The sequence below is a fragment of the Anabrus simplex genome, chromosome 1 (assembly GCF_040414725.1).
Source record: "Anabrus simplex isolate iqAnaSimp1 chromosome 1, ASM4041472v1, whole genome shotgun sequence".
Lineage (NCBI taxonomy): Eukaryota > Metazoa > Arthropoda > Insecta > Orthoptera > Tettigoniidae > Anabrus > Anabrus simplex.
In genome coordinates this window covers 345,174,387-345,197,042 of record NC_090265.1, presented here as the reverse complement: position 1 = coordinate 345,197,042, position 22,656 = coordinate 345,174,387, and the positions used below count along the sequence as shown (strand labels likewise).

Here is a 22,656-nt window from a genome sequence, read left to right as displayed (position 1 = left end):
TGTCACAGTGTAACCCTTTCAGTTCAGAAGAAAGTTTCCTTCAATCATGTGGTATTTCTTCTGTGCCACCATTCATTTAATTTATGCATGTATTGAAGTAAATAATGAACTGCTTTGTACTTTGTTAGATTCCAGTAATAGTGTAAAGTTAATGAATAAGGAATGGTTTCATATCGTGAAGGCTGTGTGTATATTACCTCCTTACTTGGTTTCATTATTATGTTACACTGCTAATTCCAATGTTCTGAACATCCTGAGTTCTATTAAGGTGAGAATCTGAGTTTGTAATTTTACAAGGAAAGTACATGTCTTGGTTTCTACAAGAGTTATCACATCCATTCATTTCGGTTGCAAATTTTATCACTAAGTCTGGTTTGATTTTGGATCTGCAATACAATGCCTTTTATTTAAAATTTTCTAGAATCATCCACCATTTGTGCAAACATTCCCCTGCCTTTCCGTTTCTTTATGTCAGTGCTATTCAGAGTAGGGGATGCGACTCATGTACCTTTAATTTTAATACTTTGCCTGTTGAACAAGCTGGTAGACTGAAGAGTTTGTGCGATAAATTTTCTAAAATTTTCACTAATAAATTAGGTGTTACTAATGTATTGGAGTACAAAATTAAGATCACTGATCACATTCCTGTACATTCCCCTCCATACATTTAGCTCTGCCTTACAGCTATCATCAACAAAATGCTCAAAGATGGTGTCGTATGTCCTTCAAAGTCATCATATTCTTCTCTGATTCCTCTTGTTCCTAAACTGCAAGGTGGTTTTGGACCAATTGTTGATTACTGGGCTTTGAACAAGAAGATTATTCTGCAATCTGTGCCTTTACCAGACTTGAATTCTTGTTTTGTTTCTTTTGGTTTGCTAATGCTAAGATTTTTGCAACCCTGGACATGAACCAGGCTTGCTACCAGATTCCACATTCTGAAGAGTCAAAACCCCTGACTGCTTTTGCAAACAAATTGGAAACTGTATGAATTAACACGTATGCCATTTGTCCTTTCCACTGGTGCGGCTGTTCTAACTTGCATGTTAGACAGCATTTTGTCTGACGTCGAATTTAAATTTGTGTTACATTATTTAGACAATGTAGTTGAGTTTACTGAATCTTTCGATGATCACCTTCTGCATCTTAACGAATTATTGAAACACTGTGCAAAGCAGGACTGCACCTTTAAATGATTTTTTTTTTTTTTCTTTCTTTACGTTGCACCGAACTCTTAAATGATTTACGAAAGAAAGATGCCAAGTTCATTGATTTAAAGTTTGCTCTGTGTAATGCTCCTGTCCTGGCAATTCCAGATTTTTCCAAACGTTTTGTCTTGCAACCTGATGCTTCTTCTATGGGTGCATCAGATGTTCTTCTTCAGGAATTTGAAGATGGATGTCGATCCATACCATATGCTTCTAATCTAACCCCATAGCACTACAGCCCTGAAGGGCCTTGGCCTACCAAACGACTGCTGTTCAGCCCAAAGGCCTGCAGATTATGAGATGATGTGGTCAGCATGACGAATCCTCTCGGCCGTTATTCTTGGCTTTTTAGACCGGGGCCGCTATCTCACAATCAGATACCTCCTCAATTCTAATCATATAGGCTTAGTGGACCTCGAACCAGCCCTCAGATCCAGGTAAAAATCCCTGACCTGGCCAGGAGTCAAACCCAAGTTCTCCAGGTAAGAGGCAGGCACGCTATCTCTACACCATGGGGCCGGCGGCATATGCTTCATGTAGCCTTAATTCTTCTCAGAAAAATTATTCATTATATGAATTAGAAGCACTAGCAGTTGTTTGTCTTTTCATTAGAGAAATTCCCTTGTACCTCGAACATCCCCCTTTTGATCTTGAAACCGATAACCAGGTGTTGAGTTGGGTCTTAGCCAAACCAAGATGTATTGGTCACATTGCACGTCGGGCTGTTGAGATATCTGCATCTCGGCTCCAAGCTCGCCACATTCATGGAATTAAAAATGTTATGGCAGATGGTCTATTCTGAGGAGTCTGATGATCAAGCCGATTCTACTAATTTTCCTTCCTCTAGTGCAATTGAACCTTTCATTAATGTTGTGTTAACTGATTCTCCTTTCCTCTTCAAAGATATCTCTAAACATCAAGAAGATAACCCTGATCTCAAGGCTGTTATTGACCACATAAAGTCGAATGAATAAGTTAATGTCATATTCTAAAGAATCAATCAATCAATCAATCAATCAATCAATCAATCAATCAATCAATCAATCAATCAATCAATCAATCAATCAATCAATCAATCAATCAATCAGTACTGATCTGGATTTAGGGCAGTCACCCAGGTGGCAAATTCCCTATCTGTTGTTTTCCTAGTCTTTCCTTAAATGATTGTAATGATACTGGAAATTTATTGAACATCTCCCTTGGTAAGTTATTCCAATCCCTAACTCCCCATCCTATAAATGAATATAAGCCCCAATTTGTCCTCTTGAATTCCAACTTTACCTTCATATTGTGATCTTTCCTACTTTTAAAGACACCACTCAAACTTATTCATCTACTAATGTCATTCCACACCATTTCTCTGCTGACAGCTTGGAACATACCACTTACGTAGGATGCTAATTAGTTTATAATATCACCTATTCAATACATTAAAATTTTAAATAATTAGGAATTTATCTTTATTTCCTTATGAGACATGTTTCACCTTTCATTGAAGGCATCTTCAGTCACAGTACTACCTGAAGGCATAAATCAGGTGCCTGATTTGTATTTAAATTATAATTACTAAGAAATAATATTGGCATATTACAGTAGGGATAGTCAATGAGAAAAAAAATGTTCAGTGATAATATGGATACCAACATATCAGCTGTTGGCTGTAAATTACCAGTTGTGAAGGATAACAGCATCAAAATGTTAGGGTATGTCTTACAAAGGTTATATTAACATATTTGCATAGGTGCAGTCTAAGGAAAGGATAAAAGTGACTGGCACCAATACGTAAGACCACACTGTTAAATATACAAGTAAATACATGTTTAAAGAGTACTTATTATTTCATTTAGAAACAAAGAAACTCATTATTATTAAACCCATGTATATGTGAGAAATTTTTCTGTTAAGGCAATCCTGTATTTCTATAGAATGTGTAACTATCAGTAATGGGGACAAATATAAGAAAGGAAGCTATTCATAAGATAGTTGCTAGAAGTTTTAAAGCTTCAAGTTTCAAGCCATACAATTAAGGTACCGTACTTTTCTTATAATATACTGTAATGTCTTTGCATATATTGCTTAAGAGATGGCTATACCTCAAAATATTGAGGTACTATGTGTGGAATACCCACAAGTCTGTCTTGCAATAGCATGACAGAAAGTAAATAATACAACTTACCAATATCAGCTTCAGTTTCTTGCATGCATTCCATTGCATATGTGGTTCCTTTGTTTGCCATTTCACTTTCTTTTTCTGTCATTTCCTCTCCCTGAAAAGAAATATTGATTAAAAAGGATTTGCTAATGAAGAGCTTTTCATCCAGATGGGTAGATAGAACAGCTTGAAAGACTCTCTCACCTGACCTTGCAATATCATGAGCTGCAAATTTATTGAACAAGGTATACAGAATACATTCAACTCCACAACTGTTCAGTTAAATTTAGTATCCTCTCATCATGCGCTACAGTGGATTTATGACAAAGAATTTGAAAAATCTGATGACAAGTTAGGGACTTGAACTTGTCACAATAAAATGATGTTCAGTGTTTACAAGGTAAGTGGCAGCACAAAATTCAGATAAAATCAGTAGTTCTAAGTTCCTGGTTGCACACCTCATTGTAGTTAGACAATGGCTGTATCTGAAGCTCGCAAATATCAGGTATTTAGATGCAAATTCTGCCAAGCGCAAATCAACAAAAAAGTCAGGAAAGGAAAAATGTACCTATGCTTTCCATATTGTATTTATAATATGAATGTTACATAATATTAGGTTTTTAAAACTTATAATATGTGAAGGATCTGGGCATTGAATAACTGAAAATAAAAGTGAAGTTGTTATTTTCTAAGTAAATAAAAATTTAATTTTGGACTTGGAAGGTTTTGTCTGCAACATAATGCCAATTATCAATTCAAGGTCCTATAATAAAGATTATTTATTTATTTAGTGTATGGCTTCTAGTGCCAGGAGTGTCCAAGGACAAGTTCAGCCTACTTGTGTCGAATAACACCAAGGGGTCTGCTCAATGCTTAATATCTCCATCGAACGGACAAATCACTACCAACAGCGTCATGTCCTCACTCCATATAACACTTTGGAAAGGTTTGGAATTGAATACAGGCTTTTGGCACGCAATCTAGTGATTATAAATTTTATACCACCTCCTCTCCTACCCTGCCAGCCAACACTCTGGTGCTGAACATTTTTTCTACCAATGGAACTCAAACTGGCTAACCACAGTGTCAATCCAAGTAGACTTGATGCCTTAGTGATCATGGCCACCAAGCAAGCATGATATAGATAAAAGAGTTGCAATCGGTTTAATTAATTACTTTGTGTTAATAAATTCTTGCTATAGTCATCATCAGAGTCTTATTTAGGCATGGACCGTATGGGCCCGAGAACAGGGCAGCAAATTTATGGGGCAGCAAAAATGAAGAGGTCTAACTAATCGTTTGAAAACAAGTTTTTAGAATGCACGCACTTTTGATGTATTCAAAGGCTCCTGGCATGAATAAGGGAATGTTTGTTCTGCTTATGTGAAAGCTGTCAGTAATAATATTATAAATACGACCACAATGATGAAACACAGCCCCTTCAGTTCTGCATACAGGTATTAAGGAGATTTCAGGCTGCAACACAGTCAAGCGGGCAGTGAATCAATGACACCTAGGGATAACCCATAATACCACGAGTTCTAGAGAAGTCTGTGAAAGCCATTTTTATTCAATTTTTTTAGATTTCAATTAAGCATTTTTCATGTTACATACACAGTATGAATGGTCATGAACGATTACAGTAAGTGGCACAAATTATCGCAGATTAGCAGAAAAGAAGAGAAGTAAATTGTTCTCACAAAAATAAAAATTAGACTTCTTTTCCACAACATCTAAACTATAATGGAAACAACTTCCCATGCAATGATGGTACCGGCAAAGGAAACTTTGATGAGTGTACGCCTACTTTAAGTTGCATTTTCATTGGTCTGCTCTAGAACTGTCAGTGAAAATCATGAAGATGATCTAATACCAAGGAAAGGTATTTTTAAATCTAATGATTGCCCTTATTTTCGGCTTATGAATAATGTTACTAGAGACTACTATGCTAAAAGTGGACAAAATCAAGACAATTTCTGTGATTCTGTGCGGATGTATCTAGACAATTAGTGACTTCTGACAAAAGTGCTCTTTGAAAGAAAGCTTTTAAATGAAGACATTATGAAATGTGAATATCTGGTCTATTCCTGCAGCCAACAATCTGTTTTTGTGCTCCTTGTAAACTTTTTAGAGGGACATCCCAATTTGCAACAACTGGCTTCAATGAATGGAAGTACAGAAAGCAGCAGTTAACAGAACCTGAGAATTTCCATTCTCATTGTGAATACGTGGTAATGTTTAAAAGACAGGGTAAATTGTGCAGAGTTGACAGCCATCTGCTCTCTCAGTAGTAGTAGTAGTAGTAGTAGGAGGAGGAGGAGGAGGAGGGGGAGGAGGGGGAGGAGTAGTAATAGTAGTAGTAGGAGGAGGAGGAGGGGGAGTAGTAGTAATAGTAGTAGTAGTAGTTGTTGTCGTTGTCGTTGTCGTTGTCGTTGTCGTTGTTGTTGTCGTTGTTGTTGTCGTTGTCGTTGTCGTTGTTGTTGTTTAGATTGGACAAAAGCAGTAATTGCAGCTATCTATAAGCAAGGAAACAGGAAGTATTGCAACAACTATCGAGGTATCTCATTGATTAGTATACCAGGCAAAGTATTCACTGTCATCTTGGAAGGGAGGGTGCAATCAGTGGTTGAGAGGAAGTTGGATGAAAACCAGTGTGATTTCAGACCACAGAGGGGCTATCAGGATCAGATTTTCAGTATGCACCAGGTAATTGAAAAATGTTACGAGAGGAATAGACAGTTGTGTTTATGTTTCGTAGATCTAGAGAAAGCATATGACAGGGTACTGAGAGAAAAGACGTTTGCCATACTGGGAGAGTATGGAATTAAGGGTAGATTGTTAAAATCAATCAAAGGTATTTATGTTGACAATTGGGCTGCAGTGAGAATTGATGGTAGAATAAGTTCTTGGTGCCTTTGGTTGTGGTACCATACACAACCATTAACCCGACTCAAGAGTAATTCCTGCCTGGCGCATCCACATTGCAGGGGTGGGCATCCTCTACTCCAGTAGGCCGGTGTAAAAGGATGGCTAAGTTCAGGTAGGCACCCAGTCCCACAGGGTATAACGTGGAACCCATGCCCAGGGTTACGGGTGAAGAACTTAACGGCAGATCCAGCAGAGAAAGAGACCTTCAGAATGGTGGAAAAGGCGGAAGAGGCAACCCATCCTCACTGCAGTTAATTAGTTGAGGACGTAAGACAGGGTAGACGGGACTCCTTAGCCGTGGTGAAGACAACCTGTCTAGGAGTTGGATGCTCCAAAATCGATGTCCCCAGCCAGTGGATAGGGTTGAACGTGGGGTTAACGGCCTCACCTTGTAAAAAAGGCATTGTTCAGAAGACTTCTAAGAGAAAACTGGATGGAAAACAAAGATGACAAAAGCTTAAGAAGACACGAGTAAGGAAAGCGGATATAAACATGGCGACATGGAATGTAAGAACAATGTTGAAACTGGAAAAATGCAAGAAATTGTAAATGAAACAAAAAGATTTGGATACGACTTAGTAGCGATTCAGGAAATAAGACGGAAAGGGCAAGGATGTATTGAAAAGAAAGATTATAACCTATATTACAGTGGGCCGGAAGAAAGAACAGGACGGAATTTATAGTACATGGGAAATTGAAGAAGAGTGTAATAGGATTTGAACTGATCTCAGATAGAATATGTAAGCTTCGGATTAAGGGGAAGTTTATGAGCATAACTGTAATATCAGCACATGCACCAATTGAAGATGCGGATGAGGAAAGGAAGGAACAGTTTTATGATGAGTTAGTACAAACCGTTGAAGAGGAACGAAGATATGACATGATTATTATTTTAGGAGATTTTAATGCCAAAGTGGGAAAGGAAGAGTGTATGAGACCAATAGTCGGGAAATATACACTACATGAAGAATCAAATGAGAATGGTTTTTACTTGGGACAGTTTGCAACTATGAGTGGTCTTATAACTAAAAGCACCTGCTTTGATCATGAGAAAATACATAAAGGAACGTGGAAGATGCCAGGAAGCACATTGGTAAATCAAATAGATCATGTACTAGTGACGACGAGGCATGCAACATCCATTATTGACGTAAGGACATGCAGAGGGCCAAACTGTGATTCTGATCATTATTTAGTAAAAGCAATACTGAGACAAAAATTGGCAACAGGACAGAGGAGACAACCTACGGAAAGAAGGAAATGGAATTTGGAATAACTACAACAACCAGAAAGAAAATATGAATTCCAGTCAAAAAAGAATAATACTTTACAGACGATTGGACAAGTATCTGGAATAGAGGAAAGGTGGGCAAAAGTTCAAAGGTGCATACAAAATGCGGCACAAGAAACACTGGGTATAGCTAGAAGGAAATATTTGGTTTGATATGGAGTGTGAGGAAGCGATTGGAAAGAATAATGCAGCAAGTGCAAAAATGTTACAAAGAGATACAAGGTCAAATAGGGAAAATTATGAAAAATGCAGATGTGAAGCTAATAACATCTGTAAGAAGAAGAAAAGAGAGATGATTAAGAAGAAACTAGAGAGTATAGAGACAGAAAGGTTACATAAGAGGACAAAGGAATTCTATAATGAAATTAATTATTTAAGGAAGGGGTATAAGCCAAGATTGAATGGTTGTAAGAATAAAGAAGGTAAGCTATTACAGAATGAAGAGGAAATAAATTAAAGATATACCGAATACTTCCGAGAGCTCCTTAACAAGGAAAGAGAAGATGTGGAAGAAAGTGAAAGGCATATGGAGCAGAATGGACCAGAACAATGGATAAATGCCCCCACATTGAAAGATGTAGAAAATGCTATTGCAAAATTAAATAACCATAAAGCAGCAGGAGAAGACGGAATAACAAGTGAACTGATTAAAAATAGTAGCAAAGACATGCTATGAGAGATACATGAACTGATTATTAAGATTTGGGAGGAAGAATGGATACCTGATGAGTGGAATACAGGAATAATTTTCCCAATATATAAGAAGAAAAATAAATACAAATCCACTAATTATAGGGGAATTACATTACTGAATATCATCTATAAAGTATTTTCAAATATCCTACTACAATATCTGACTCCATATGCTGAAGAAAGATTGGATGAAGTACAGTGTGGCTTCAGGCGAAATAGGAGCACAGCAGATCAAATATTCATGATACGTCAAACGATGGAAAAATGCTATGAGCATAATATAGATCTACATATGTTGTTTGTAGATTTTAGACAAGCATTTGACAGTATATACAAGGATAAGCTACATGAATATATGGAGACAATAGGAATACCACAGAAACTTATTAGGATGTTCAGAATCACTTTAGGAGAAGAAAGGACAAAGGTGATGGTGGATGGAAGAATTGGAAATGAGTTTGCTCTTGATACAGGAGTCAGCTACTTTGTTTAATCTGGCAATTAACCAAGTCCTTGAAAAAATAATGGATACCAGAAATATGCAGATGATGTAGTGTTAATGGCCAGGAATGATAGATATTTGAAGGAAATGTTTCTTGAAATGGAGGAAGCAGGAAAAGGGATGGGATTGGAGGTGAATGACAGTAAATCCAAGTATATGCATGTGACTGTTATAGAGGGCAGAAGAAGTCAAGATAATCTGACAATAAATGGGCATAATTTTGAGAATGTACAAAGTTTTGAGTATTTGGGAACCATGTTGACAAACAATAATAGAATAAGTGAGGAGATACATCGTAGAATAATAGCTGGAAACAGGGCCTATTATGCAAATCTTACATTATTTAAATCTCGTCTATTGTCTAAACCTACAAAATTCAAAATATTAGATCTGTAGTGACATGTGGCTCAGAAGCCTGGAACCTTTTAGTTGATGACACAAATAAATTAAGAATATTTGAAAGAAAGATTATTAGACAAATATATGGCCCAATTCAAGACCAGAATGGTTGGAGGATAAGGACGAATGCTGAAATACAGAACATATTAGACCAGAAGGATATAGTTAGATTTATTAAGGCACAGAGACTGCGATGGCTTGGCCATGTGGAAAGAATGGAGGAAGATCAAATGCCAAGAAAAGTAGTTAAATCCCGAGTAGATAAAAGACGTTGACAAGGAAGGCCCCGTAATAGATGGAGTGATGAAGTTGAAGCCGACTTGAGGGCAATGAACATCCGCCCATGGAGACCAGCCGCTCAGGAACAAAGTAGATGGCGGACTATCGTAGAAGAGGCCAAGGCTCACACAGGGCTGCAGCGCAGGATAAGTAAAGTAAAGTAAAGTAAAGTAAAGTAAGTTCTTGGTTCAGGGTACTTACAGGGGTTGGATCAGGCTGTGATCTTTCACCTTTGCTGTTTGTAGTTGACATGGATCATCTGCTGAAAGGTATAAAGTGGCAGGGAGGGATTCAGGAAGGTGGAAATGTAGTAAGCAGTCTGGCCTATGCCAGTTCACAATACGAAGATAAAGCTGGAAGTCAAGAGGACAAATTGGGGCAAATATTTGTTTATATTTAAAGTATCAGAGCATGGGACATAACATACAGTAAGAGAAGTAACTGTAGCTGTCCCTACAGAATCCAGCGGAACTGCTAAGTGGAGCAAGCAAAACACTTATATTTTCTAAGACTAGCCGAGAAAAAATGTGTCCTCCGTAGCCGTGATCATCTAGTGGTTAGGACATTGCTTTGTGGTCGCAATAACAAAGATTCAAATCCTGATCATGGCAAAGGAACAGATTTTGACAATTGTCTTCTTCTTCTCTTTGTTCTTCTCCTTCTTTATCAGCTTACACTCCAGGGTTGGTTTTTCCCTCGGACTCAGCGAGGGATCCCACCTCTACCGCCTCAAAGGCAGTGTCCTGGAGTTTCAGACATTGGGTCGTGGGATACAACTGGGTAGGATGACTCGTACCTCGCCCAGGTGGCCTCGCCTGCTATGCTGAACAGCGGCCTTGCAAGGGGATGAGAAGATTGGAAGGGATAGACAAGGAAGAGGGAAGGAAACGGCTGTGGCCTTGAGTTAGGTACCATCCCGGCATTTGCCTTTGAGGAGAAGTGCGAAACCACGGAAAACCTCTTCCAGGATGGCTGAGGTTGGAATCGAAACCAACTCTACTCAGTTGACCTCCCGAGGCTGAGTGGACCCTGTTCCAGCCCTCGTACCACTTTTCAAATTTCGTGGCAGAGCCGGGAATTGAACCCGGGCCTCCTGGGATGGTAGCTAATCACACTAACCACTACACCACAGAGGCGGACTTTGAGAATTGTACTTACTGGAATTCTGATACAATGCTCATTTAGGACAAATTATTGACGCTCTTATTTGGTTTAATTTGTTTTTAACTCAAGGGGTTCGATTGGAAATAGAGAGAGAAGTTCAATAAATTTCCAATTTCTTTGCAATCATTTAAGAAAAAGCTAGGAAAACAACAGATAGGGAATCTGCCACTTGGACAACTGCCCTAAATGTAGATCAGTAGTGAGTGATTGATAAAACTTGATTGACGACTTGGTCTTAATGGCAGATTGTGTCGAAAGCATGCAGTCTAATATCTTGCAACTTGAAATAATAATAATAATAATAATAATAATAATAATAATAATAATAATAATAATAATAATAATAATAATAATAATAATAATAATAATAATAATAATAATAATAATTGTACCAGGCGGTACACCTCCACGCCGCTAATTCAAACATTGTGCCAGTTGGAACTCCTCTACTGGAGGAAGCCTGAACTTTAACAACCATGTTAATTCTAAAGTTTCTCAGAAGATGTCACTATGGTAAATTTTGAAGAGTTCTGAACTGTGTCTTTTTTGATTTATATTTGTTTTCTCTGTAGTGAGAAGTGTGAACATTCTCTTCTAGATGGCACTACGGAATAACTACAATTGTGCACCCTGGTGCGAAGTGAAGGAACTGTTTTTTGAGAAATTTTGTGTTCATAAGTTTGTTCTTTGTTAAATTTCTTTCAGTCAGTTTTTTGGGTTGGCAGTATAACCCTTCTCTTTCCGCTTGTTTTGAATTTAGCCAATCCTGAATTTCTTTAATTAATTTTTAACCAATAATGTGTGTCTTCTCCGATGTGGATATGTTCCTTGACCCTAGCCAATAAAGTTGAGGGGGGTGTGGGTTCTCATTCTTGAAACGTCTTGAATTTTCCGCGAGGATATATAAACTGCTGATTTTCTTGTCTCCTGGCCACTTCAGTAACATCTTTCTTAGTGTGATTATGTAGCAGGGGGCGGGAAGCACCTCTTTCTTCAGGCAGCAGTTCATCCATCAGGTAATGGCCTTTTAACAACTTCTTTACTTGCTAGCTCAGCAGTTTAACCCTCGGGGCAGGTTTGAAACTTTTATCATGTAACCTTCCTTTAAAATGTAAAAGACACTTGGTATAATATTCCGTCTCTTTAACTATAAATTGGGATAGAGAGTGCTAAACCCTCTCGAGCTCCCACTCCTATTGTTTTGAGGTGACCTTGTTTTCACAACCATTTCTTCCTCTCTTATTGTAATTAAGTCTTCTCATACAAGTCACCTCTTTAGTATGGGATTAGCCCTTGTGTATGCGGCCTAGAGCCAAATAGGTTTAAAAAAAAAAAGGTGTATTAGGAGTGCATGTTACGCCTCCACTCAAATTAGTATTTTGGTGCCATGTAATTGAACTATTTCTTTATGGAATAGGCCTCAGTAGGTTGGGTATTTTTACCCCTGTTATTGTGTGCCTGGAAGGCAGCTTGAAAGTTGAGTTTGGAGTGGCCTTTGAATTGGCTTGAACTTTGAGAGAGGGTTGTTCTTTCTTAAATTTGGTTTTTGTGCCTCGAGCAGGCTTAACTGGTAATTGGGAGCTAGTGCTCCTTGGCATGATTGGGGTCCTGCCCCTTTTGTTGAACCTTGTTCATAAGTAAAGTTGGGCTCATTGCCCAGGGATTGTGAATCTGGGGCTCGAAGCCCAAAATACATTAATAAACTGTAACTGTTCATTCTAATCTTGTTGATATATATATAACTGAGTTCCTGTTGTACTTGTTATTTCTTGATCTCGAAAAGAAAATATAACCTTTGTTAAATTTTAAATTAACTTTAATTTCGTAAGTTGAGACCTATTCATCCCAGCACCTTCTTTCACCTCTGCTGTTCCACAGATACCTCGGAACAAGTGGTAGCAGAGCGTGGTTGAATGGGTCTCAATTTAGCCCCTTTTGATGGCTAAACATTGCTTTGATTCGAACTCTAACAATTTTCTCAGTTGCTGGATTTTTTTAAAATTTTTCTTTCTCAAAAATTTTCTGTCATCATGTCCGGCCCTTGCGAGGTTCTCCATCCTTTCTATTTGCGTAAAGAGGAATTAATTTATGAACTATCTCTCAGAAACGTTCAATCTGGAGGCACGGTTGCAGTCAACTCCAATAAGCTAAAAGATTCCCTTGATTTGTCTATTACCATCCCGACTTTGGGAGAGAAAGAGATTGACGACGCTCTCTCCACGATCAATGATAATACTACTGAGCTAGCATCTGTAGTTAGTTTTTTTGAAGTAAGTGATCCATCTCCTAATCAACTCAAAAGAGTACAGGCCAGGTTGTACCATTTTTATACTAGGGTGTGTGATCTATTGTCTCTGAAGTTAAATGACCTTCAGGGTAAGGAAGCTACTGCCCTTGCCGAAAACTTGTCCCAAATGTCTAGTAAAGTTAGTCAGTTTTTATCTGGACCTGCTATCCCTAAAGTCGACCAACCTATGGTAGTAAATATTGTAAATGTGGAGGATTCCTCTAAAGAGGAAGGAAGTAGTACTGAGGTGACTACACAACGAACATCTGCCCCATTAGGAACTGAGTCCGACCGTCGCACGTCCATTCCACCCTTTGTGTTAAATAATGCTCCTTCTGAATCTGCTTCTCCGCCACTTAGGCCCCTTCCTACTACGTCTCCGGGTTTCAGCAGTTTGCCCCATCCTTTAGCAATGTTGCTCAGAGGTATTTCTAAGTTTTTGGTTAACTCTACCAGTGACGTAATTTCATTCTTAAGGTTTTTAGTTGAGTTTCAGGATCATGCCCTTGTTTTTTCTCTTTCTGCTTGTCAGATTTTGCAAATCATCTATCCCTATGCAATGGGTGTTCTCTCCGACAAAATAGTTAGGGCAATTGCGGAACAGTCATCCATAGAAGACTTCCATGCCCATCTGTTGGCAAATTTTATCCCCGCCCGAGCTCGGTCTTCGCTCATTCAAAAGTACTACTATCGAGTAAAACGGTTGGATGAAAATTTAGCAGACTTCATCCAAGACATTAAGTTTTACACTAGGGTATTTGCCCTTCATTTTCCTGAAGATCAAATTGTTCAGGCCATAGTGGAAGGTATTTCCCCATCATACCGCTCATACTTGTGTTTTGCAAACTTTCGCTGAGTTAGAAGCTATGGCTGTCTCACCCGAAGGAGTCAGATACGCAAGAACCCCCTCCATCATCTGGTAATTTTCGGCCTCCACCTCGCCGACCCATCACACCCCGTAAATGTTACGCTTGCGGGTCGCCTGACCATCTTCGCAATAAATGTCCATTGATCAAATCTAGTAGGACTAATAATGGAGCAGATTCATCCCAAGGCTGCTTTAAATGCGGCGCGTTTTCACATATTGCCAAGAACTGCCCTAATGCTAACAGCACTCCCTCCTGCTCAACTTCGAACAACAATCAAAAGTGACTAGGGGCTTCGGCTGAGTCGATCAATCCTTCATTCTGAGGCTCAGCCCCAAGTAAAACGGCCGAATTACCAGGGAAAACTCTGTCTTCAAATTTATCTTTCGAAGGTCCTGAAGAATGTCTTAGGATAGCGGCAGATACCCCCGCACCTGTGCCTTTTCTCAAAATTGAATTAAATAATGAACCGGTAACAGCTTTATTAGATTCAGGCAGTGTTTGTTCTATTATTTCGGCTGAATGGTACTCCAAATTGAAAACTGTTTGTAGTCTTCCTGATTTTTGTTCGACTTCGGTTCAATATGTTTCCGCAAATTACTCTCCATTAGAAACTTTGGGTTTTCTGTATGCCAAAATTCGGATTTCTAAATTTAGTTGGAAAGTTAAATTGTTTGTGGCAAAGCACTTATCTTGCCCCATTATATTGGGAGCAGACTTCATGTCTCATAATGGTCTAGTGCTCGATCTACAAAGTAAGTCGTGCACATTCAAATTTGCTTCTAATTGTAAAATCCCCTTATTGAAATGTAATTCTGTATCATGTTCATCTATTTCGCCTACCCAGGATGAGATGTTGTTAGATCTTAGACATCTACCTGAGGAGCAGGCTGATAGTATTCGTAAGCTGTGTCAGTCGTTTCCAGAGGTTTTCTCGGATACTCTTGGTGTTACTGACCTTATTGAATACAAGATTGAGGTTACGGATTCGATTCCTGTCCGTTTTCCACCTTATAGGCTATCTCCACCTAAAATGAAGGCGCTGAAAGAAATCATTGATCAGATACTGAAGGACGGTATTATTCGGCCCTCTAAGTCGGCGTATTCTTCGCCTATTTTTCTAGTCCCGAAACCCCAAGGTGGCTTCAGGCCTGTGATTGATTATAGGGCTCTCAATTGGAAGGTGGTGTTACAATCTGTGCCCCTTCCAGACCTTCACTCTTGTTTTTCATGGTTTCGGAAGGCTAAGTTCTTTACCATATTGGATCTGAATCAGGCCTAGAATCAAATTCCTCTGGCTGAAGAATCTAAACATCTTACAGCGTTTGCCACGGATTGGAATTTGTATGAATACAACCGCGTGCCTTTCGGGCTCCCCACAGGAGCAGCTGTACTCACTAGACTGCTAGATAGGGTCTTCTCTGACATCAAATTCGAGTACTTGTACCACTATCTTGATGATGTCGTCGTATTTTCGGAGACCTTCGAAGAACATCTAGATCATTTGAAAGAAGTCCTCAATCGCCTCCGTAAGGCTGGGTTAACTGTGAAGTTGTCCAAGGTTGCCTTCGCTAAGCCCTCCATGTCATTCCTAGGGCATATTGTGTCGCCCGATGGTGTTGCAGTCGATCACTCTAGAACACAGGCCATCCGTGATTTCAAGCCTCCCAAGGACATCAAAGGTATTGCTAGGTTCATTGGTATGGTGAATTTCTTCAGGAAATTTATTCCAAATTTCGCCAATAGAGCGGCGCCCTTGAACTTACTTCGTAGGAAAGGCGTCAAATTTGAGTGGGGACCTTCTCAACAAGCCGTTTTCGAAGATCTCAAATTAGCTCTGTGTAACGCCCCTGTTCTGGCCATGCCAGATTTCTCCAAGAAATTCATCGTCCAAACCGACGCGTCGTCGTCGGCGGTAGCTGCAGTCCTTCTTCAACAGACTGAACTAGGGAGGTGACCCATCGCCTATGCATCTAGGACTCTATCGGCTCAAGAAGCCAAATATTCCATCTATGAGCTCGAAGGTTTGGCAGTCTTATTTGCTTTAGAAAAGTTCCGTCTCTATCTGGAACATGTCAAGTTCGACTTGGAAACTGATAACCAAGCCTCAAGTTGGGTCTTAGGTAGGCCGCGTCGTACTGGTCGTATAGCCCGGTGGGCCATCCGAATTTCGGCCTTCCAATTTGATGTTAGGCATATCAGAAATACTGAAAACGTGGTTGCTGACGGACTAAGCCGTATGTTTTCTAATGATGTAGAGACGCCTGATCTGGATGATAGTTCTTCACCTCCCGTGTCCATACTATCTGAGGTTAATGCCATCTTAACAGATGCTCCCATGCTCTTTAGGGATATTGGGAAATATCAACGTGAAGATCCGACGCTGGCTCCGATCATGGAAACCCTTTCTTCTGGGGAACATGTCGTCCCTTATGCACTGAGGAATGGTGTTTTATGGTGCCCGTCGAGGCATGATCAAAAAATGAAAGTTGTAGTTCCAGCTGTTCTTGTACCAATGATCTTCAAGTACTACCATGAGACCCCATTAGGGGGGCATTTAGGCATCTTCAAAACCCGAGAAAAGATTCGTGAAATGTTCATCTGGAAGGGTATGGACGGAGAAATCCATGAATTGGTAAAATCTTGTAAATCATGTTGGCTTAGTAAACCCACTATGTCCACCAAGGTAGGTCTACTGTCTTCTCAGCAAGCATCACGCCCAATGGAACGTCTCTACATCGATTACGTAGGACCCTTCCCCCAGTCAAAGGGGAACGCCAACAAGTTCATCCTTGTATGTGTAGATGGTTTTACTAGATTTTCTTGGTTATTCCCGACTAAGCTGGCTACCGCTCAGTCCACCATTACTTGTTTAAATTCCATTTTTGCTTCTTTTGGTCCATGTCAATATATTGTGTCTGATAATGCTAAAGATTTCACATCCAATCTCTTTCGTAAATTCTGTTTTGATCTGTCCATATCTCATGTGACTACTTCGGCTTATTATCCTCAACCATCTCTAGCTGAACGGGTCAATCGCAATCTGAGGTCGGCCCTTATTGCCTATCATCACGACGATCATTCTAGGTGGGACACGTCCTTCCATTGGTTAGCTTTTGCTTTGAATTCGGCGGTTCATGAATCTCATAAGTTTACTCCAGCTTCTTTGATGTTCAAATTTGTTCCCAACACGCCGCTCTCTAACCTTTGGTCTCTTAGTGATATTCTACCTGAGACAATAGATCCAGATAATATTAAAGATCTTTGGAAGAAGGCTAAAGCCAATCTTAAAGTGTCTCATGAAAAGGTTAGGGAAAGATATGATCGTGGACGGAGACCCACCCATTTAAAGGTACGTGACCAGGTGATGGTCAAGAACTTTGTTCCCGCGGGCTAGCTTGCCCCCAGATTTCATGGGCCGTGCATAATTGTAGATTTTCTCACGCCGTTCACGTCCCAGGTGAAACCTGTGTAATTTCCGCACTAACATAGCTCGTTTTATTTCTGGTTACATTTTGAAAGAAATCTGAAGGTTATATTTTTTATTTCATTTTGAGGCCTTCTGCCCTTGGAATTATGTTCTTTGTTTCCTAATGTTCATTGTACAACCTCCCCCGAACAGTTAAACTGCTATCCTGCCCTTGCCATGCCCATTACCACGCTCCCGTCTCCTGCTCAACCACACACCAGTGGCTAATTAAAATGAAATAAAGATTTCCACGCCGCTGGCCCCTCAGCTCCACCACAAGTACTGTACCCGAAAATCATTATGGTCCAACAAATTCTGCCGCCGAGATCTTAATGTTTCAGTGCCCCCGCAGCCGTGCGGCGCCGTGCTGCTACTGGAGTAGAGCACGGGCCCGATCTACTTCAGTGAGGTCAACCAGTGTACGGCGAGCCAGAGCCCTCCTCCCGGCCAAGGCTGATGTGCGGCGCACCTTCTGCAACTTGCCCGCGGCCTGTAATCGCTCGCCGCGTGTGCGGCATGCTTCAGCACCACTACCCCTCTCATGGTGCGGGCGAGCGGTATCTCAGGGTACTTGAGGAGTCCGAGCGGCCTCCTCTGGACACAAGCAGCGGCGGCTGGTCTGGCCGTCAAACTTAATCAACATTTAAAGTACTTAATCAGCTAAATGGACATTTCATATCAACAATTACTACATTTTTGAATTCAACTGCAATATTTGGTGGACTTTAAAAGAAAAAAAATTTTCCATTCAAGAATTAAAAGTTTTCCTTCTGAATTCAACTACTACAAGCATAAAGACATTACATCAAAAGTTACTACAAAGAATTTTGAAACTGGATCCAACCAATTTAAGAAACTTGTTTGTAAATCCTCCTGCAATTAATTTCTATATCAACATCATAACTTGGACCTTGTTTTAAAACAAAATCTGGTGTTCTTCTGTGTTACCCCTTGGAAGGACTTTTGGGGGGGGGGGAGGTCTGTACCGGGCGGTACACCTCCACGCCGCTAATTCAGACATTGTGCCAGTTGGAACTCCTCTACTGGAGGAAGCCTGAACTTTAACAACCATGTTAATTCTAAAGTTTCTCAGAAGATGTCACTATGGTAAATTTTGAAGAGTTCTGAACTGTGTCTTTTTCGATTTATATTTGTTTTCTCTGTAGTGAGAAGTGTGAGCATTCTCTTCTAGATGGCACTACGGAAGAACTACAATTGTGCACCCTGGTGCGAAGTGAAGGAACTGTTTTTTGAGAAATTTTGTGTTCATAAGTTTGTTCTTTGTTAAATTTCTTTCAGTCAGTTTTTTGGGTTGGCAGTATAACCCTTCTCTTTCCGCTTGTTTTGAATTTAGCCAATCCCAAATTTCTTTAATTAATTTTTAACCAATAATGTGTGTCTTCTCCGATGTGGATATGTTGCTTGACCCTAGCCAATAAAGTTGAGGGGGGTGTGGGTTCTCATTCTTGAAACGTCTTGAATTTTCCGCGAGGATATATAAACTGCTGATTTTCTTGTCTCCTGGCCACTTCAGTAACATCTTTCTTAGTGTGATTATGTAGCAGGGGGTGGGAAGCGCCTCTTTCTTCAGGCAGCAGTTCATCCATCAGGTAATGGCCTTTTAACAACTTCTTTACTTGCTAGCTCAGCAGTTTAACCCTCGGGGCAGGTTTGAAACTTTTATCATGTAACCTTCCTTTAAAATGTAAAAGACACTTGGTATAATATTCCGTCTCTTTAACTATAAATTGGGATAGAGAGTGCTAAACCCTCTCGAGCTCCCACTCCTATTGTTTTGAGGTGACCTTGTTTTCACAACCATTTCTTCCTCTCTTATTGTAATTAAGTCTTCTCATACAAGTCACCTCTTTAGTATGGGATTAGCCCTTGTGTATGCGGCCTAGAGCCAAATAGGTTTAAAAAAAAAAAGGTGTATTAGGAGTGCATGTTACGCCTCCACTCAAATTAGTATTTTGGGGCCATGTAATTGAACTGTTTCTTTATGGAATAGGCCTCAGTAGGTTGGGTATTTTTACCCCTGTTATTGTGTGCCTGGAAGGCAGCTTGAAAGTCGAGTTTGGCGTGGCCTTTGAATTGGCTTGAACTTTGAGAGAGGGTTGCTCTTTCTTAAATTTGGTTTTTGTGCCTCGAGCAGGCTTAACTGGTAATTGGGAGCTAGTGCTCCTTGGCATGATTGGGGTCCTGCCCCTTTTGTTGAACCTTGTTCATAAGTAAAGTTGGGCTCATTGCCCAGGGATTGTGAATCTGGGGCTCGAAGCCCAAAATACATTAATAAACTGTAATTGTTCATTCTTATCTTGTTGATATATATATAACTGAGTTCCTGTTGTACTTGTTATTTCTTGATCTCGAAAAGAAAATATAACCTTTGTTAAATTTTAAATTAACTTTAATTTCGTAAGTTGAGACCTATTCATCCCAGCACCTTCTTTCACCTCTGCTGTTCCACAGATACCTCGGAACAACAACAACAACAACAACAACAACAATAATAATAATAATAATAATAATAATAATAATAATAATAATAATAATAATAATAATAACCCTCCCAACCCCATGGCACTACAGACCTTGAAGGGCCTTGGCCTACCAAGCGACCGCTGCTCAGCCCGAAGGCCTGCAGATTACAAGGTGTCGTGTGGTTAGCACGACGAATCAACTCGGCCGTTATTCTTGGCTTTCTAGACCGGGGCCGCTATCTCACCTTCAGATAGCTCCTCAATTCTTATCACGTAGGCTGAGTGGACCTCAAACCAGCCCTCAGGTCCAGGTAAAAATCCATGATCTGGCCGGGAATCGAACCCAGGGCCTCCGGGTAAGAGGCAGGTACGCTACCCCTACACCATGGGGCCGGCAATAATAATAATAATAATAATAATAATCACATCAGGATTAAATTGAGATTATAATAAAAATGCGTTCAGCAGTTAGGTAAGCGAGATTTGTGGTTTATATCAAAATCCAGTGAAGTATAATAAAGTTTGGCATTTTGGGGAAATTTAAATTTTGTGACCGTGTATTTGTGATATAGAAAATCACAGCATGTTATTTTGCTCCTAAGGTCTGGAAAAATTTTGAGAAGTTAACTGTGAGATCATTATAAAGTTGTTTGGTCATGGGATCACTTGTATTTAAAAAGTTTCAAGCAAGAAGAAAATGGATTGTAATGGATTATGAGAATAATTAGGAAGATGCTAAAGGCAGAGTATGCCTGTAGTTTATGTGTGATATAGAATAAGCAGGATGCCAAGAATAAGAGGCCCTGTAGTTTGATGGAGAGGAATTTTTGTGACATGGTGTGTAAGTTGATGTGTAATATTTCTGAGACAGGCGATGTCCTGTAGCAATCCAGAACGACTGAATAATGTAAGTTTAAAGATAAAAATTTCATTGTTCCGTATTGAAGGTAGGGGATACATAGGGATGTATTGAATAGGTTGAACCTCTTTTTCAATTATTTAATTTTTAACGTGAATAATGTAAGGGTTGTCAAATCCAAGAGAGTGTGTTGTAATGCCTATTTTAAGTACAAGTTGATGTTCTCTCATTATTACTATTTTATGTAAGACTGTAGGTAACAGCAGTTAAGTCTAGGTGACGGTTCTATTTGATACCAGTGAAGTGCATATTGTGATAGCCAACCTCACGAACAAAATACATTCGGACACACGGTCAAGATAATACTTAATTATTGTAAAGTGAATTCTATTCTGTATTTTACGAGATGAAAACATCGCTGACTAGAAACATTGCGGGTGTGAAAATTAATTTTATTAGAATGAGAGTTTAGCCTGGGTAGGTTGATAAGAAGTTACTTCACTGGCCAGTTTATGATGATACATGTTTGGAGTATTGACATGGCAGGTCAGTTGGAGCCTCACACTCGAGTTATGCCGTGAATATCATGATTGTTGTGATAATTGTTTTCAGTGATATTATGTAATATCAAATGAGATTTTATTTTATTTTTATTTAGAAAACTTCACCACATGTGGTTAAATTGTAATGAGGAATGGATTAAACTATTTGGACCTGTTGTTTGATTTGAATTTCATGCTTTATCACAGGAAATAGACACAGTAATATTTCCAGATTAGATTTAATTTCTATAGCAAATTTCACTTCATGTGTTAGAGTTTCAACGAGGATCAGATTTAAATATCCGGACATTGTGTTAAAGTTTCGATTTCACCTGGCAGTATGAGTGATGTGTAGATACCGTAATGTTCGCTCAATGATAGATTTAGGATGCTGCGTGTATTATAATTATCATTAATGATGAGTAGACACAGTAACGTTGACTCGACAACAGAATTAGGATGCCGTCTGTACATGGGCAAGTCATAGGTTAGGCATTTTTGCGAATCGACTTGAACGATGTCAGTGTTTGCAGTAGTGGATACGAGTGTAGAAGATATTAGCAGGTGCTATTTGCCATGTTTTGGCATAATTCTTACTAGCTGGAAGGTGCTCCCATAAGAGTGTTGAATCAGTAGTGGCATGAATTTTGGGTTGGGAAGAATTGAGAGAAAGAAGAATAGCTGCTCGACTAAGTGGTATGTTCCGAGCTGTCAGCGGAGAGATGGCGTGGAATGACATTAGTAGACGAATAGGTTTGAATGGCGTTTATAAAAGTAGGAAAGATCACGATATGAAGATAAAGTTGGAATTCAAGAGGACAAACTGGGGCAAATATTCATTTATAGGAAGGGGAGTTAGGGATTGGAATAACTTACCAAGGGAGATGTTCAATAAATTTCCAATTTCTTTGAAATCATTTCGGAAAAAGCTAGGAAAGCAACAGATAGGGAATCTGCCACCTGGGCGACTGCCCTAAATGCAGATCAGTATTGATTGATTGATTGAATGTAAGGGTTGTCCCATGTGGAAACTTGGCTAATGGTAATTGATCCCTACTGCTTAGCCGCGTGCGTTCAAGTTCGATGAACTTTCGTTTCTATTTGTTTCTTTCACTTTACAAGATTTATTGTTCAGGTATACAGTATATTATGATAGTGCCATGTGTTGGCACTTAGTTGATTTTTATAGGATTTACACTACGAATGCGGTTTTGATTCGTCGGCTGTTAGTAAATTTTATTTTCATTTTTCGTTATTCACATTATTTATGTGAGACGTAGATCTACCGATCACTTGTAGTTTGGTTTAATGGGAAAAGTGTATGTAGACAGATTTTTTATTTTAGTCATAGTTATAGAAAATTGGAAAGATTTCCTGTTTGTTTTATATTGTGGACTTGTATTTGAACTAATTTTACAACTTAAATGTGTCGTAACCAGAAAGTTGGTTTTGTAAAAATATTTTCAAGTGATTTATCACTTTTCTTTAACTTCAGTGTTTGGCATTTCTTCTAATAGCATAATGAATTAATGTT

General features: G+C 39.3%; 1 protein-coding gene across 2 annotated transcripts in view; it reads right to left on the bottom strand.

The window, feature by feature from the left end:
* The window catches only part of LOC136865981 (general odorant-binding protein 19d), a 143,128-nt gene that overhangs the window by 75,432 nt on the left and 45,040 nt on the right, over positions 1-22,656 (bottom strand). For both annotated transcript variants that reach the window (XM_068226377.1, XM_067142570.2), the window contains exon 2: positions 3,385-3,475. In XM_068226377.1, the coding sequence (XP_068082478.1) occupies positions 3,385-3,466 (82 nt within the window). In that variant the 5' untranslated portion in view covers positions 3,467-3,475. The remainder of the gene's footprint in view (positions 1-3,384; positions 3,476-22,656) is intronic.